An 18,443-nucleotide genomic window follows, 5' to 3' on the forward strand; every position below is an offset into this window, starting at 1 on the left:
TTGGTGCTGAAGGTAACAAACTCCAGCTCAGGGACTGACTGTCATTAGGCTACCTGTAACAATACTCTGACAGGAAAAGCAGACTTGCTTTTCAAATCACCACCTCCTACGTCAAAGTCTGTAGAGTGGAAAGGGAACATTGTCTTTAACAAAAGCTGTTAATATGTCCACACTGCTGTTTAACCATAACATTTTCTGACAGTTCAACAGCACAGTTAGCCTCAGTATATTTTACGAGTTTTCAGTAAAAAAGGTTTTCTCCCCTCTCTAAACAAACAGTAATAAGAAGGACATCTTATTACTGCTTACACTGCACAAAGCTTTCAGTCCATGCCTGCTTGTGCTTTGCAGACTCCCCTGACACCTGTATTCACTCTTTTTCAAAGGACCAGGTCTGGGTTCACAGAGAAACACAGAGCTTATATACTTCTAAAAAAAAATGTCTCTTTCCTTGACTACTTAAGTTCTTGAGTTATTCCAGTTGCTATACCACGTTATTTACCTACACATTTTTTCAGTCCTTCAGGATAACTTATTCAACTTCATTATGGTTAGATATTAAAATTTTGGAAGCATCATTTGCCTCCCGTCTCACTTTAGGTAAAGAAACGCACCTTTCCTTTCAGTAGAGGAAATTAGATTTAAAACAATAGTTACTGTGAAGCCTACAGCCCCTGCAAGTCTTCATACTTAAGTCAGGAGAAATGATTATGCATATTCAGATCAAGAGATCAAGAGCCATAAAACAATGCTAAGCCTGAAGACATCCACAGTGGTCAGTCTGATTCTCTGATTCTGAAGTGATGCACTGCGGCAGGACATTCCTCCCCCTTCCCTTCTCTACCAACACATCAGCTGCTATAATTGGTAATTGGATAAGATAACCTGACAGAGGGTTATCTCTGGTGCCAAGAGGGCTGAGACCCTCCAGATGAGAATAAACATCTTGTTCTGGAGAGCAGATGTAGAAAGAGAGAAAAATTAAATATCATGAAAGTCACTGCTTCACACTGTAAAAGCAACACAAATTATCACAGAGACAGAAGCCTCCTACACACTACCTGGAAATGTGCAGGGCTTCTCCCACAAAACTGGGATGCATCTCCCTGGATACTTTTCTGGAAATTGAGAGGATGGATCATCTGTATATCCCATCAGCAACGGATGGCAAGATACATTGAGTCCTTATCTAAACTATTTCTTCACTAGCTGTAATACAGGTACCTCAACTGCACTGTATTGTGTATCTACTAGTAGCATTTCTTTGTTTATCATGTGTAATAAGTCATCTGTTAAAGTCTTATGCCTGTTCAATTTGTTTCTATCAAATAAATCATTCATTTTGTAATAGAGATAATTGGCCATTATTAAGAACTTGCAGCAAGAGTGGGTTCTGGGGTGCTGGCTGCCTCAGTAAAGTTACTGTCTATTGCCAGAGGCCTGTGCAAAGACAAAAACTTGTTTTAAACTCCCCTCTCCATTCATAACACACACAGTTCTTCTCAGACTTAATGATAGAACAGAAATCTGCATTTCACAAGTCAAATAATCTTCCCCTCAACTGCTTGGAAATTTCTCAGTGACTCCTGTTCAAGAAGGCCTTATCTTTGCTCCACAGGCAGTCTTAAAATAGTTATAGCAGCTCTCACATGTAAATTTTTCTTTTCTTGCTGCCATTTTTTGGTTATAGAAGTCTGACCTCTGCATCATCAAATTGTCTTATAATGCTGGCAGACAATTCAGTCTCCATGGGCCTACAGAATGTAGTTAGATGCAAACTGCACACCTGTTGAGTCACAAGGATCAGGCTGGCACACCGGAAGGATGCAGCACACCTGCAGTTCTCAGACCCATCTTTGTAACATTGCCAAGGAAACAAGAGCTGCATACTCCTTCTGGGTTCATCCTCAAATGCAGACCTCTCCTTGCTTAATATTAGAAAGCCAGAATACTTTTCAAGTAGATCCTGGGGTGAAACTCAACTTTTACTTCAGAGGTGTCCAAAAAAAGGACTTTGGCATCCATACATATCCAGGCCAATGGCACTACCATGAGTCCAGAGTGTTTAAAGCTCACTCCTCAAACAGTGAGAAACTTGGTACTCACAGGAGGGTGACAGTCTTTTATTCCTCTTGGTCTTTTATTCACTTCTCTTCAGGGCCTGTGATTGGTGTGGACTTGGATCTATCCTTCCTTTCAGTCTTACCTTTGAAGTTCAGCACCACTGTTGAACACGTTGAACTATAACTACATTTTAGAGTAGCGGCATCGGGAGAACTCAAGTAGGGAAGAAGGACATTTTACCTTTTTCTTTCTGAGCAGTTCATCAGCAGCAGAAATTGACTTTCTGAAGCAGTACTCACTGCTAGTTGGATTAGAAAAGTGGTAAATCTCTTTCATGTGGAAGGATGAAAGCTTTAGCTTACTTCCCAGTGAGCCTTGATGGATGTGCTCAGTAGTCCAAGAGGGAAAGAGAGCTAAAAGCATCACAGTGAGCTGCACTGCCATGGTGGGGCTGTGGATTCCCAGCACGCTTTGAGACACACTCCTGCTTCTTCCCCTCTGAGCCCCTTGCCAGAATTAAGGCACAGAAGACTCATCAGCTCAAAGCATGCAGTGAAACAGAGGGAGATAAATAGAATGCATCACTTCTTTTTGTTCCCTTGTTTAATTTTCTCCATTGTATTTGCAGCATATCTGAAGCGCAGTCAGAAGGCTGAGAGTTGGAATAACGCAACAGAGATCATTTACAATTAATCACTCATTACTGCTGTAAGTCTCAGATCAGAACTGGTGTTTCAAAAGAACTTTTTCTCCAGTTACACAACTTCTATCAGTTACTGGAGCCTCAAGGACCAGTTTACTTGGTCTTTCCACAATTGAACATCTGTAAAATTTTTAGGACAGTATGCCACTGTCAGAAGAAATTTCTGTATTTCAAGATTACTTCTTTAAGTCTATTATTCCTTCCTAACCCAGAGAAAGAATGGTCAGACAGCAACTAAAACCACCTTTAATTACATTGGAGGAATTGATTGTGGAGGGAGATAAGATAACAGGGCTTCTAAAATGTCATCCATGTGCCTTCCCAAAAACAAACTTCTGAGAAATTAGAAAAGGTAACATTTCAACAACTGATGGAAGGCTCATTTTCCAGACACAGAAGTGCCTGCATGGAATGCAAATACAGTAACCACAAGCTCTTCCTGTGGCTGAAAGACAAAACTGAAGAACTGGTTAATTAATTGCCTTTCGCTGCTACCAGTGATGGAAACGTGGACAGGTAGAGGACCTCCCTGAGCCCTGATGATTAGACTAGATGATGATGACTAGAATTGAAGAAGACACTCCTGGAAATCCTTGTATGAGCCTCCCCTGCCCTGGTATTTTTTATCAGAAATCTCCTTTGATTTGGCAGTATATGACAAAGGACACTGAATGTCTTGGATTTTGATCTGACACAATATTGCTGCTTTGAAAGTTAGAAAGTATGAGAAAATTGCTCATTGCCTTTTTTAAAAATCAAGTTTTTAAAATTATTTGGCTGTTTTGTTTTGGTGTTTTCTTCAAAGCTTTCTGCTAAGTTTTATTGAGCTACAAATGCTCAAAAGGCAAGAAAAGGTAACTTGCTTTCCATTATTAAAGGTGAAACTTTAAAATTACAAAACCACTTAACTAAAGGCAAAAATTAAAGGTATTTTCTAATTTTCACATTTATCTCAAATAAAAGACTTCTGCACTACTGCCCTGGAGGAAGATGTAAGAGATGACAGGAGAGTAAAGACAAAGAGGTTGCAGTAGGCGTTTCAATACTACACATTGCATGTGTCACAGCTCATTACAACACTGCAAAAAAAGTACAGAACTAGACATTTAGATTTGCTTTGTTTCCTTTTGCGTCCATGTAATTTAACTACTTATAAAGATAACACTCTTGAAAGCATTAAAAACTGAATTGCATTCAGAGACAACCAGTAAAACAGTGAAGGGATAGTTTTAGGATACTGACTTGTAATTTGTCCACAGATTTCTGCCAGAGCATTCCAGATTGTCTGGGCATAAACAAACCAAGGAGAACAAATAAACCAAAAGAGAAAGACCAAATAAATCAAGCTGTAATTTAATATATAAAATGACAAAGGTGAACTACTTTTATTGTTAATGTTCAAAGAAAGATTGCAGAAGACTTGCAAGTGAATAGACTGTAAAAGGAGGCATAAGTGTTTATTTGTGTCTAATCTTATGCTGATCAGGAATAAAGATTTGAGAAAAGCTTGGATTTCCTTGAAATTGAAACTTCACCTCTGATTAATACACTTTTTACTCTTAGACCTAGAAGGCTCTGCTTCAGGACTACCTCACACGCAAGGAGTAGAAAAACATATTATTCACAAAGCATATTTATCACAGCAAAAATTGCAGAGACACAAACAAAAGGAAACAAAGGATGCCTGCTGCTCTCAAAGGAAAACCTTTCCTAGTTTACAAAAAGTACACCAAGAATGGAAAACTTAAACATAACAAAAGTATCAAAGTCTCATCCCCAGGAGATTATTCATTTTCTCATGCTGGGCTGCGAACCAGCATGCTGACATTGAAGCTGAGGGGAAATGGTGAAAGTGATGTTATGATGCTCCTAAGTTCCATGCACCCAGTTGCAGCTTTCTAGCTGGGCAGTAGCTGGGTAGTAGCATGGTGAGCATCTCAGCAGTTACTTTGGCATCAGTCCTTAAGATATTCAGGAAGCACAAAGAGAAATCAAATCATATGCACATCTAGGACCATATGGATCTCTAAGTACAGATGCAGAACTGCATCTTTTGACTATTTCATAACAAAAAAAAGAAAAAAAAACCCAACCAACCAGCAACATGGTCTTTAATCATCTTGCCAGTCACTGGCAACTATGCAAGCAATCAGGCTGTGAGGGATTTGGCTCTGAACGCTGGAGCACATCTCTGTGACCACATGGTGGCAAGCAGACAGAGAGAAGCCACTTCTGGACAAGCTAACTGAGGTATGGACAGGGTAGCTCAAGGAACAGCTGCTCTAAACACGTGCTCAAAACACCTGCAGACATATTCTTCTTCCTTTACGCTATTTTTAAAATTTAAATCCTTTCTGTTCACTCACTTCTGTAAGGACCATCACTACATGGGTGAGAGGAATTACAGAGTAAAATATAAAACAGTAAAAAGTACCAGAACCACACCAGGATCTGGATTTGTTTGCAACCCCAAGAAATAAGAAAGTGAAAGGTCCAAAGAGGGGCCATAATAAATGCCTGATATAAAATTATATACTACAGATTAAGAATATGTAATTTGCTCAGTATTTTTGTTCTGCTAAGGAGGCACCAGACAGACACATTTATATAAAAGGATAATTCAATAAAAGAAGGGATTGTAACTTCACATTTAAAACAGACCAAGCTAGGCAATGACCTTAAATTAATGCAATGACCTTAAGTTAATAGGAAAATCCGAATGAGGAAATTAGGAGAAATGGTTTAATGGCAAGGCCAAGTGGAAAGAAAGTTTCCTTAATGAGGTAGTTACTGTTCACTAGCAATGCTTGAAGAAAGCATTCAGTAACTGGAACAGACTCAGTAATCTGTTTCTCCTAGTATGCTCTGTTTAAGATAATGTAGTTTCTTGTTGAGAATCTTGGTGGATAGAAACTTAATGCCTTCATTTAACTTTGAAGAACCCTCTTGCTTGCTCAGTAAGGAGTATAGCTTTTTTAAGACAACATGAAATAGAAAAAGCCATCTCTGCAGAACTTTAGGAAATAAAAGCTTGAGAAGAATCTTGTTTCCCCATGGAGCTTTTCCGAAATACCCCATGGTGGGAAATGTAAATTAAGCAAAACTTGAGAAAAAAACAATCAGAAAATATTTACATGATTACTGTCTGTGTTGTGTCCTTACATTTCTCCGGATATAAGAATTTGCTGTTGGCTTTTGAAATTACTACCAGGAAAGATTTGAAATAGAGTCGAGAGAGATCAGTGAGGATTTAAAACCTCACTTGTTATTTACTGATTTGTGTATTTCAGCCATGTATTTGCTAACTTTTTTGAGCCCTTATTGCCATGCCTTCCTCTAGCTTGGTTTGCTTAGAGATTAAGAATTCACCATTAATGGCACTTTTTCAAGACATTACTTCTAAGTTTAAAAGATTTTGAGAAGTCGCACATCTCCAAGGATTAGACAGGTAAAGTTTTCTAACACAAAGTAAAATAGTGACTGAGAGGTCAATTAAGCATCCAAACAAAAGGTATTTATCCCACCATCTAGAAATCGGAGAGTAAACAAAATAATACACTGAGTAAATATCAGTCCTAAAAATTCAATCTGATGGTGCATGAAAATGAGAGGTTTTCTCCTTTACTGCTTTTTTGTTGAATGAGTTGGGTTTTGGGTGCTCGGTTGGTCGATTGCTTTGGTTTGGGGTTTTTCATGTGGGTTTTAGGGGTTTTTTGTGTGTTTAAGATCATGAAATCAATTACATAGTAGTTTTTTGCAATTTAGTGAAATAATTAATTAGATGAATACAGCAACTTTCTACAGTGGATTGCCAATCAAAACTTGAAGCCTAAAGAAATTAATTGAGAAAATTCTAGAACCTAAAGAGTCAGGAGACAGAGAGACCCTGATTGGACTAGCTTTGGCTCAAATGGCCCATAAGCATCTTGTAAGAATTTTCACTTGTATTGAGATACTTATGTGTACTATTAAGGTGAAACTAAACACCTCTCTCTGGTCACAGAGAGAGTGAGCAATTCAGCCATAGCTGAATATCTGCTTGACTGCTAAAAGGAGAAAAAAACTGTCCTGTTGCTCTGCACTGATTTGGAGACTCCCTGAGATATTGCCGAATGGAGCACACAGATGTCACGATACTAAGGCACAAAATAAAATGCACTGGCATTAACATAACTCTTAATGAAATATTTTGTGATATCATTTCCACATAGAGGACTTTAAGGGCTCTGTGCTGAGACCTGGAAAAGGTAGCAGGAAGGATGACTTAAAAAGATCAAGAGTTATCATCCTTTCATCATGAAGTGAAAGAAGAATCCTTCCACATAATGATTTTCAGATGTAAAAAAAAAGCAGAATAAAATGTTAGTATCTCCTGCAAGATTTTAGGCAGATGGGATGTTCAACTGTCATATTTTTTACTAATATCAGGGTAGCTGAAAAACATCGCCACTGCCTTTAGTTGCCCAGAAGACAGCATCAACAAAAGCATGTACAGTCTATGTCTCAGTGCAACATGCTGTTAATTGCAAACCCAAGGTGCAGACAAATTTTGTTTTCCTCTGAGACTGAGTAAAACAGCACTGAGATTAAGGAAAAAACAATTAAGCAAAGCAGACCAAATTCACTGTTGTGTAACAGTGTGGGCCATTGCTGGTTTTCTAATTGGTTTGTTCAGATTAACAGACATTCAGAATTTATCTAATAAACAGTAGCTAACATCATATAATGCTTACTAGAGTACAGACATACCTCACTACCCAACACTAATTACCTCTGCAATGTAATGTCAGACCTACAAGGCATCCTTCTTTGCCTGGGACAACAACACACCAAATGAACATAAAAGGATACCATTGCTGGAAAAAATTTTAATCTACATTTAATGAGCCATTCTTTTATATCTTCCTATTAGCACATCCAAATCGAAGGATTGGTATAAGTAATGCACTAAACTCTACCCATCAACCACCTACCTCATTTAAAAGTTTGAAATACAGGTCTTTTACAAGCTATTACAACCATGCTAATACAGAAACCTTAAGGCATCCTCAAATGAATAGAGGCCATCCACACATATCAGTGGCCAGAGAGACTGGGCAAACACAATTTCTACAGTAGCTGTATGTTTCTGTGCAGATGTACATCCTTTCTGATACCATGCATGTGAGAGTGAAAAGGGAGTTCCAGGCTGAAAAGGCAAAGAATAGTTACACGTAGCTATGTGTAAAGCAAGAGACCATGGATTTCAGCACCAATACACTTTCCATGCAACAGCAACACAACAGCACTCTCAGGAGAAAGCCGCACATCACAAACCCTGCAGTTCCACTCTATTGGGTCTCTCCTTAGCATGGAAGAGGTTGAGATCATGTAAAGCATGTTTTAATTTGTTGTATCTTATCTCCCCCTTCACTTCTTTCAGAAAAATAATTAGATTGCTAACAGTGAGATAATCTCCATTACACGCCAAATAGTGGTTGCTGATCCAAAACACTGAAGGCATTAGTGCTTCTTCAACAAAATGGATGACCTAAATAAATTTGTGTTGTGCATCCTTCCTGGGGGTACCCTAAAATTTTTATGAAGCTTTTCAAAGAACTGGCCTACACCAGACATCTAAAATAACAGAGCCCACATAATATTGTTACACTGACCTCAAGTCTGACAATGATTTCAAGCAACTGGAAGGAAACTGTGGGAGGGCTAATAGGTTCCAATTACAAATGTATCTGGTGTCAAAAGGCATCCTCACAAGGCAAAACACAAGATTATCCTAAAGTTAATATAAAAAAACCCATCCCTTTGAAACAGCTTCTCCAAATGAGACTGTACCAACCATAAATCCCATGCTGGTGTAGTACTCAGGGAACAGAGCAAAAAACCTATATCCTTAAATACATGCATATGCCAATTACGACTTTTTAAAAAATGAAAGCAGAAACCAGTGAATTTATGCTCTGAAACTGTTATCTTCTACACTTAGCAGCCTAATGTAATTAAATTAATTGTTAATCTACTGATTCAATTATTTTATCTGAATAATATAAAACCAGAATGTCCCAACATCTAATTACTATTTATTTTGTGTGTACAATGTTTTGATTCTAATGAATGCTTTTTAGTTTCTTTAGGTGTCATCTTCATCTCTGAAACATTAATCAGGATCAACTATGCCTTTTGTTGCCTCATTATTTGTGCGTATATGGTGTGCCTAAAATAGCTGATAGTACAAATTAAATTGTAAAAGCAACCAAAGCACAACTTAGTCCAAAAAGCTAGGTCCTTTTTCTCATTTCATCAGTGAGAACCTTCTGCCCTCACATCCATATGCAAAAAAATTTCAACCAAATTTTCCATAATCACAGGCAGAAATAGATTGTTCCACTCCTTTCCTTACAGAAATACCTCAACTATTTTTACAGAGCAACACAGCATTTAAGGTCTTAATATAAAAAAGCACCAATGAACACAATTCATCCTTTTCTAAAGGTAAGTGCAAGGGCTTGCATTAGCAGTTCAGGATTTGATACCAAAGGAGGTTGTTATTGTAGGACACTTGGCCTACTTACTGCAGAAGCTGAAAGGTGCCACCTGTGCACACAGGTATGAAGGAAGGGAAATGCTTTATTTCACCATTTAGAAAGCTCTTAAGGGTAGATTTGGGCTGTATGTAAGGAAGAAATTTTTATAATGAGGGTGGTGAAATACAGGAACAGATTGTCCAGAGAATTTGTAGATGTCCAATTCCTGGAAGTCCTCAAAGTCAGGTTGGATGAGACCATGAGTAACTTATCTAGTGAAAGCTGTCCTTGCTTGTGGCAGGCAGACTGGACTACATGACCTTTAGAGTCCCTTCCCCCTCAAATCATTCCATGACATGAGTCCTCTTCTCTTTCTTATTTTTTATTTTCTTTGTTTTCTATTTTTAGTTCATTTGTTTGCAGCCTGGTAGTGCCAAACTAACACCTAAGTTTGTGTACACAAATCCCCTCAATTTAAACAGAAAGTAAGTTAAATATGATATTTTTATCACAGGCAAACTGATACAGTTGAACAAAGTCAGATTTTAAATTCTCAAAACACCCCACAGTACTAAGTGTTACAGATCCTGCATTTAACATTCAGATTTAAGCAGCATGAAGTAATCATGGCTTAGAACCACATATTTAAAATGGAGCAGCAAGAAAAACAGGAAAAACACCAGTATGGAGCACTTCTTGCAGTTTCACATTGCTTTAAGCAGAGTTGAAAACCGGAAAACTTGCAATCGTTACAGTATTGAAAAAGTTTTCACAGTGTTTCAAACATTCATTACAGTTCTTTGCACCCATTTTACTGATACCTAAGACTGCATACATTCAAGACTAAAGGATTAGCACTGTGAGTTTAGCCCAAGGTATATGCATAACCATTCAAAGTAAGTATATTAAAGGCGGTGAACAAACCTCTCAGGGCTCTGCAAAACAGCATTTTCCAACCTCAGTGAAAGAGCACGCAGGAATTGATGAATGAAAGATTATCTACTATTTCACAAACAAGTTTTTAAAATACAGGGTTGAATTAAGCAAAAAAAGACTTTATTTCATAGTCACTTTCTCACTTAATTTTATACTTAGCAGTGTGTCCAATATAATTATTCATAAAAATTGCCATATGATTGAATTTTTCTCTTTATCTGAAAAGCAGCACCAGCGTCTGATGTTCTACTGATTAGAATCTGGCTCAATGTCTGTAATGGAATTTTCCACACACAAAAAAATATAATCCTATGTTAATTCTGAGAGAATGATTTCAGAAAGAGTAGACATTTCCATACCTTCTCTAAAGAAAGGTTGAAGAGGAAAACAAGATAATCATACTTTCATGCATACAAAAATGAAACATGCTAAATTTCAGTGAGACTTTAAGAAAGTGTGGTGGGATTTGAGGGGGAGATTACACAGAACATGAAAATAACCTTTTCTCCAGAGCTAAGGAAGAATTTATGTAACTTTTCCTATGAATATAATTCTTTTTTCTACTACATTTTTAAGATAAATGAAAATCGATGCCAGATTATTCATAGACAGTCTTAAAAACCACAGCAACATTGGAAAAGACATAGTGGCAGAAATAAGGCAAAAACTTGACTGGTGTAAACTTCACAAAGTGGTTCTGACACAAGAGCATGACCTACAGCCTAGTGAAACGAATGCAGAAATTCATGTTTATTTATTTAGCAAATAGATTGCTTTTCCTGCTAATATTTATAAAAAAGCAAATCAAAGACTGAGCAATAATAAATTCCTAAATCCTTGGAGGTTTCTCTTAGGATTCTTAAGATAACATGGTCTGAACAAACTCATTAATTACAGATTACACTGAAAACACCTGCAACTACTGATACAGAATTTATGCCACATCCCCAAAACAGATTTTCTCTTTCACATTCAAAGTTAAAGTACAAAATCAACTACAGTAATGAAAACACCCTGGATTTGCAAACAATATTATAATAACTCTCAAAACATGACTACTGCATAGGATTAAAGGCAAGTTTCATCAGAATAAATTTCAGAATATTCAATTCTCAGAATAAAATAATTACTGAGTAAACCACATATTTCTTTCTTACCCTGTTAGGTATAATTGCACTGTAGATGAGCAACTAAAGTATAAGGAAATTAACATGGACTTTTGTAAGATGCTGTATGACAGAAACAAGGAAGATGTCCATAATTCAAATTACTAACAAACATCACCACATGGAAGATGTAATGGACCTTATGTGGTAGACAGAGAGGAAAAAGCATCAAATCCCAGTATCAACAGAACACACCATGAAGTAATAGAGACTAATATTTTCAACCAATGGGGAGCAAAGAAAAGGAAAAGGCACAAGAGACACATAAAAGTAACTATGAGAATATGTGATCAGATGCATAAAATTTTATTAAAATGCATTTAAGAGGAGCAGTAGTTGAACTAAGTCTCCATCTGGATTCCACCAGTGCACTGGTCCTTAAATCTACTGGTAACTATCTACTACAGCTCTGAAAAGACATTAAAATGACAAGCAAATGCTAACTCAAACTGCACAACTGGAAAGGGCTGTGCAAATCTGGAAGGATCTCTGTGGAAACAATGTAAAATGGAAGTGAGAGGCTGGGATAAACAAACAAAAAAAGACTAAAATTACAGCTGCTATATCAGCTCAAGGTACATTAACACAGGATGAGGCTCTTGGAGTCATTATATCCTTATTACAGTAACACTGAGAGTTTTGGAATTCTGTGTTTGAAACTGGGCACCCAGAATACTTGTGCACTTGATTGAAAATGGTGAATGTCTGAAAATAGCTGTAAAATTTCAGCCTTTCCTTTTATAAGGCTAGCTTAGATTATTATGCACAGCCTTTCACTGCAAGAGCAGATAAGCTAAAAAACAGTTAACGCCTCTAAAAATTTCATCCAAAAATGCATGAAGTAAATCTTAACAGAACAGTTGCTGTTTAGACATTTTAAAATAATTTTAATTCACTATCACATCCTTTCCAAAGAGCAGACCACTTCCTTTAACACATCAAGCTTTTTACACAGTGTGCTAAAGAATGAACTATAACCTTTAAGTCCTTTTCAGTTCTACCCCAAGTTCAGCACCTTGAGACATCCCCCTACTCTGAAACCTATTGCTGGGCCACTAACTGGGCTCAGCCTTGCCCTGCACCACCTTCCAAACTGTCCTTCCTCCCAGCATTAACTTCTTCATTGCCTATACAGAAAAATGGATTACTTTCTAACCACTTCTGCTGTGTTCTCACACACCTAAAATAGTACCTTGAGAATGTTCGTATTCTAGCTTCACCTGCAGACCTATCACCATTTTTGTTGTGCAATGTAATCTTTTGTAGATAAAACCAAAGTAGGACATAAATCACATCTTTTTCTGCTTGAGGAAAAAGTTGTTCACTACCAAAGAATAACAGGTAAAATGAAGAAATAATATACCAAAAATAAAGCTAATTTTGAAAAAAAAAATTTGGTAGGGTGAAATATGAAGGAAGACCTCTCATAAGGCATAGAAGTTAACATCCAGTTTTCAATTCATTGCGCAGGTCAGAAGTTAGAGGAAGCAAAATGAAAACGCAGTATCATTTACTAAGTTTAACAAGTTAATTCCCCAGTCCTAGGCTGCTGACAGACAGGGAACTGTCCCCTGGTTTGGAACTGGACCTTAGGAAATTAAAACTCCACCTACAGATCTGCACTGGGGCTGCAGGCACTGAACATGCCTAGAGGTCACAGCAGACTGTGACAGCTGGCCTGTCTGCAGGGAAAACTTCTGTTCCTTTGGAAGGGAACAGGCAGGTCCTCCCCAAAACCTTCTGCAGGGTAACTAAATCTGAAGACATATTTCTCAGGGTGGTAACTTCCAAAGTGCTGATTAAAAGAGCTACCTTGGACATATGGAGATAAAGATAGCAGTGCCTAGTTATATCAAGTGCTGCCAGGAAGATTTTTAGCACCAGGGGTTTTTCGTTTTATCTTCTCTTTTAATTTTTTTTCCCCTTCTTAAAAAAGGGTGAATATTTTCCAGTTCAGTTTCTCTCTTGTGCTCAGGCAGTAGATTTCAACCTTTAAAATAGCAAAGCTGGTTTAGGAGGAAATTGTTTCTAGAAGGTTTGGAAATTCACAGCCTTTGAAACTTAAAATTACTTTCCTTGCACCTGCATTAAAAGGCATACTATGAACATAATACAGAGAAGAAAGCACAGAGCTCACCTCATAGTAACTTCTCACAGCATTGCAAAATGCTTCATCTGCTACAATTTGCGTCTCCCCGTTCAAAAAGGCCTGGAAACGTTCCTTCAGTACCTGCAGCTGCTGCTTGTTGAGCTGTGCAAGAAAAAAACAAGGAGAGGGGAGAGAGCAAAAATAAATGCAGTTAGTCTCCAAGTAAAAATACACAGCACTGCACACACCTGGAACCTGTGAACAAAAAGACAGAGGCTCCCTGGCCACCGGGCTCCCTGTGAGCGGCAGCTCTCTGGAGTCCCAGCTGGACAAGCCACACTGTGCCAGCCAGATGTGCACACAGGCAGCACACAAGGAAACTTCTGCTCTTTCCCTGGTGCCCTAGGGATTCCAGAGGTAGGTCTGCATGCATACTTCTGCGCAGTATTTTATATGCTTATGCTGGATATAATGGCTGATCTTCTCCATGGCAGCGGCAGCAGTTAATAAAACTTAGCTTGTCTTCAAATACATAATTTTCATTTCAGCCTTCAAATAACTGAACATAAACAACTGAGATGCCCCCATTTTTTGGAGTAAATCAGGCACTACCATTGGAATATTTCAACAATTGTGCACTGAGAAGAAAATGGAGTTACTGATGCTACAACACTATGAATGACATGAAATAATTAGATCTTAGGGAGGAGCAAACAAAGGTTCCAAGATTGACACTCAATAACATTTGGTGGACTTCATATGAAAGTTGAGTGCATTTTGAAAACAAACCCCTAGAAGAGCACATTACACAATTAAACCTTGTAATCAACCCACTTTTATAAAAGTTTGATTTTAAGGGAAAAAAACAAAGTTTGGAAGCTCTCCAGTGATACAGACACAGGTCTTTTGCCAAGGTTTCTATCAGCTCTTGAATTATTTCTAGTAGGATATTTCTCCTTATCAGATCCATGAGAAGTTTGATTATCACATCATATTCTTGAACTTTAAATTGAGCACTAAAAAAAATTTCAAACACAACTGACAGAAAGGTATTTTCATCCCTCCTGTATTTTGCTTAAGTAAAACAAATAAACAAATAAACATATAGCCAGAAAATGTAAATATTTTTCCAGAGGGCAGAAAGTGATATTTGTAATGGCTAACCTGCAGCAAATAACACAGCCCCCTTTGGCTTAATAATTTCTTATTGAATATTTTTTTGGCATCTACAGTTAATACTATGGCCTTAGGCTTTCAGGTCTAAGTAATGAAGTAATTTTGAGTAATTTGAAGTAATTTAAGCTACAACACTGTTATTAAATTAGGAAAATCTCTGCTATCCTGATAATGGGCCTACCATGCATAACTTCTATTTTCTTAATATCACAGGAAGATTTTCATCCCACACAAAGTTTGCAAATTGATGTGCTTCTTTGAAAAAAATCAACAATTTTCTGCAAAACTCTCCAAATTGATTGCAAACCTGAAAGTTGCTTTACTTTGACAGGAAACAATAGTATAGATGCCATATATATACTAGGTATCAGAAATCCTCCAAAAAATAATGAAATGTAAGCAGTAGTGATGCAAAGCCAAAAAACCATGCCTTTGAAAAAAAATCCAAGCTAGTTAAAAACACATGATAATTCTGTTCCTCATCTTAACAGAACAATTAACGATACAGAACAAGCCCCAGGAGATCCCTATGGAAAAAAAGGCCTCCTGTAGAGGCAAGCAAACTTCAACAGAGTTTGCTGTGACTTGGACAAATTTCCTGCATGAACTCCTGAGAGCAGCAGCCTGACACTGATACCCCACCCTGTACTACTGCTAATTAAAAATCAACAGGAGAAGTATTCCTATTGTGTCTGCACATCCATCCAAAACGGCACCTATCCACCTGCCTGCCAAACACCCACTCCTTGCAATCTTCACATTTGATAGCTCTTTCTAACAGAAATCAAACCTCATTCCACTGATTTGATTCCCCGTATTCTTCTCTCATTTTCTAAATATTTCAGACAAGTTGAGATACCAGAAAATGCAAATCATTATGGATGGTTTGAGGGATTTTCTCCAGCACACACGTTCTTTTGGGGGACTCAGAAAAGAGACAAGCATTCACACGGACAGTGCCCCTCCGCTGAGCCAGCAGCTCCTTCATCCCATGGAATATTCAAAGCTCTGCTACAAGAACATGCAGGCTTCCTGCCAAGGCAATTATGAAATTGTGTTTTCATGCTTGCAGACTTCATTCTTTAGGTGATTTGCTTCTCCATTACCCACATACCAAAAAAAACCATTATGAATAAGGCAATGAAATATAAATTTAATTCTGACTTTCTCATTTCTAGCCATCATAGTTCAGCAAACTGAAATGCCTTTAAAATATTTATATATGGCTTTCATATTCACTACTTTAGGTAGTAAGAACTTCTTAGGGTTGAGTGGCATTTTAGGATTATTGTATATTTCTTAAATTACTTTTATTTCAAAGTAATAAATAAAGCAAAATAAAGCAAAATCTGTCTGTACAGAATAAAGTTCACCTGCAAAGCTAAAAAAATAATAGTATTTCCAGTGGAAAATACAAAAAATTACAACTTGCACTAAGGATTATCTGAAGTCTATTTACATGTCCCAAGTACCGTCATATATAGAGCCGCAGTTAACTGTCAAGATACAGAATAATTTATAGTAGTCTGCTGCAGCATACAGCTCCTCTGAGTTTTTTTACTTGTCAGAATATTGAGTGTACAGTGAATTCCCACTCATCGCTTTTTTTTACGTTGGTCATTTTTAATGAATTCATTAACACACTTCACTTTGAAGTGCTTAAAAATGAAACAAAGCTAACAGTAAAAGTAATAGCTTGGAAATGTGGAGGGAAAAAGAAGGACTATTTGCATTGGGATGCTGTAGTAGCAAAAGCAGAGAAACAGGTGTTTGTACAGGACATTAGCTCTCAGATACTGCCAAGCAGCTCAGCCTGTCAAAGTCTGAGCTGTCTTTGAAGCTGGTCAACATGGAACAAGAAAATACATTATGTACAACCAGAATTCCAAGAGAAGTGTTTAAACTTAAGGGCAGTAAGCCTGGGCAGATCTCTCTGGTAGGAGTTCCCATAATGGAACTCAGAGTCCTTTGCAGGAGCACCTCCAGCCCTTTCACACCAGCCCTTTCCTTCTCTCTCCAAGATCCATACACAAACAGTCTTTGCTTCCAGTCCACTCTCATCTTCACTGTCAGTGTGTCTGTTTCCACATTTTAATTTTAGTAGGAAGAATCACAAATTGGAAACTTAAATTTAAGAAAGCCTCACATTACTATACATACCCCAAATGTAAACTAAAGTCAGAATATCACCGAAAATATACAGCAAAGCCTCATTGATTCTTCCCATTAACCTGCTTCAGTTTTGTATTGCTTCTTTGGATTTCACATTCTCGGTGGTATAGAATCTGTTGTCATAACTCCATGTGATACTTCATAAACAACTGCTGCTGCTTCATGGGAGAATGTATACTGTAACTAAATTCCAGTGACTCAGAATATCAGATTTGATTGCATTCTGCAAAATGACTGAAGATAAGTAAAGACAAATTTAAGGGAAAACAAGATTAACTGCTCTCAGATTTGGTTTTTTTTTCTTTATTGCAGTCACACAACAGATAAAAACTTTTCTTCCTTTCCATCCCTGTGTCATTTTTTCCATCCTAGGTAAATTTTTTTTTCACTTTACATTTGCTAACCTTAGTAAGCCATCAAATAATGAAAATATTTAAGACAGAGTAAACTTCTCAAAGAGCTATTTAATTAAATTAAGAATAACTTTTTCAAGTTGCAGTAGCAATTTAACCAGAGTGATATAAAGCATGAAAGAGCCTGAAGCACTTAACTACTAAAAAACTTTCTCACCTTGCATTTTAACATTTCAAAGAAGTCAAATACCCAGATCTATTCCTCTCTGAGCATTAATTTAAAGATTTGCTTTTTTCCTTTTAAAGTGAAAGCTGGGTATGAAAACCTAGAGGCACTTCTGGTTTAGCTCCACTCATACCTTTAAACAATTTCAATAAATGGACTTTACACAGACCTAAATTCCTGTTTTTACAAGAAGTTGCATTTCAAATAGATCTCAAAGTTTAGGGAGTTATTCCAATGTCATAAGTTTTGCTTCCTTAATAGATTCAAACAAAGGAACGCCAGCATAGGAACGCCGGTACGGGAACGCCGGGAATTGGGAACGCCGGTATGGAAACGCTGGGAGTTGGGAGCACTGTCATGGGAATGCTGGCACGGGAACACCAGTATGGAAACGCCAGTATGGGAATGCTGGCACGGGAACGCCATGAGTCGAGAATGCCGGCACGGGAACGCCGGTACGGGAACGCTAGTCCGAGAACGCCGGCACAGGAATGATGCTGGCACAGGAATGACGGCACGAGAACGCCATGAGTCAAGAATGCTGGCACGGGAACACCGGTATGGGAACGCTGGTACGGGAACACTGGGAGTCGGGAACGCCGGGAGTCGGGAACACCGGCTCGGGAAGCCGGCACGGGAACGCCAGGAGCCTGGATTCGGCACGGGAACGCCGGCACGGGAACGCCGGGCCGGGAACGCCGGGAGCGGGAGTCGGCACGGGAAAGCCGGGCCGGGAACACCCGGAGCGGGAGTCGGCACGGGAACGCCGGGCCGGGAACGCCGGGAGCGGGAGTCGGCACGGGAACGCCGGGCCGGGAACGCCGGGCCGGGAACGCCGGGCCGGGAACGCCGGGCCGGGAACGCCGAGAGCGGGAGCCGGCCCCGCTCGCCGCCATCGCCCCCTTGCGGCCATCCCGCACCCCGCAGCTGCAGCGCCGCTCTCCCCGCTCCGGGACGCGAGCCCCGCGAACATCAGCGACTTCAGCACGAGCAACAGCGCAGCGTCTTCTCTCCTCCCACACCGCAGTGTGCAACTG

The 18,443-nt window shown here is 38.7% G+C and overlaps 1 protein-coding gene across 8 annotated transcripts in view; it reads right to left on the minus strand.

Annotated features, from left to right (window-relative positions):
• CADPS2 (calcium dependent secretion activator 2) overlaps window positions 1-18,443 on the minus strand; it is a 292,254-nt gene that overhangs the window by 218,417 nt on the left and 55,394 nt on the right. For all 8 annotated transcript variants that reach the window (XM_033057248.2, XM_033057245.2, XM_033057247.2 and 5 more), the window contains exon 2: window positions 13,528-13,641. In XM_033057248.2, the coding sequence (XP_032913139.1) occupies window positions 13,528-13,641 (114 nt within the window). The remainder of the gene's footprint in view (window positions 1-13,527; window positions 13,642-18,443) is intronic.

This window comes from Catharus ustulatus, chromosome 4, assembly GCF_009819885.2.
Source record: "Catharus ustulatus isolate bCatUst1 chromosome 4, bCatUst1.pri.v2, whole genome shotgun sequence".
Classification (NCBI taxonomy): domain Eukaryota; kingdom Metazoa; phylum Chordata; class Aves; order Passeriformes; family Turdidae; genus Catharus; species Catharus ustulatus.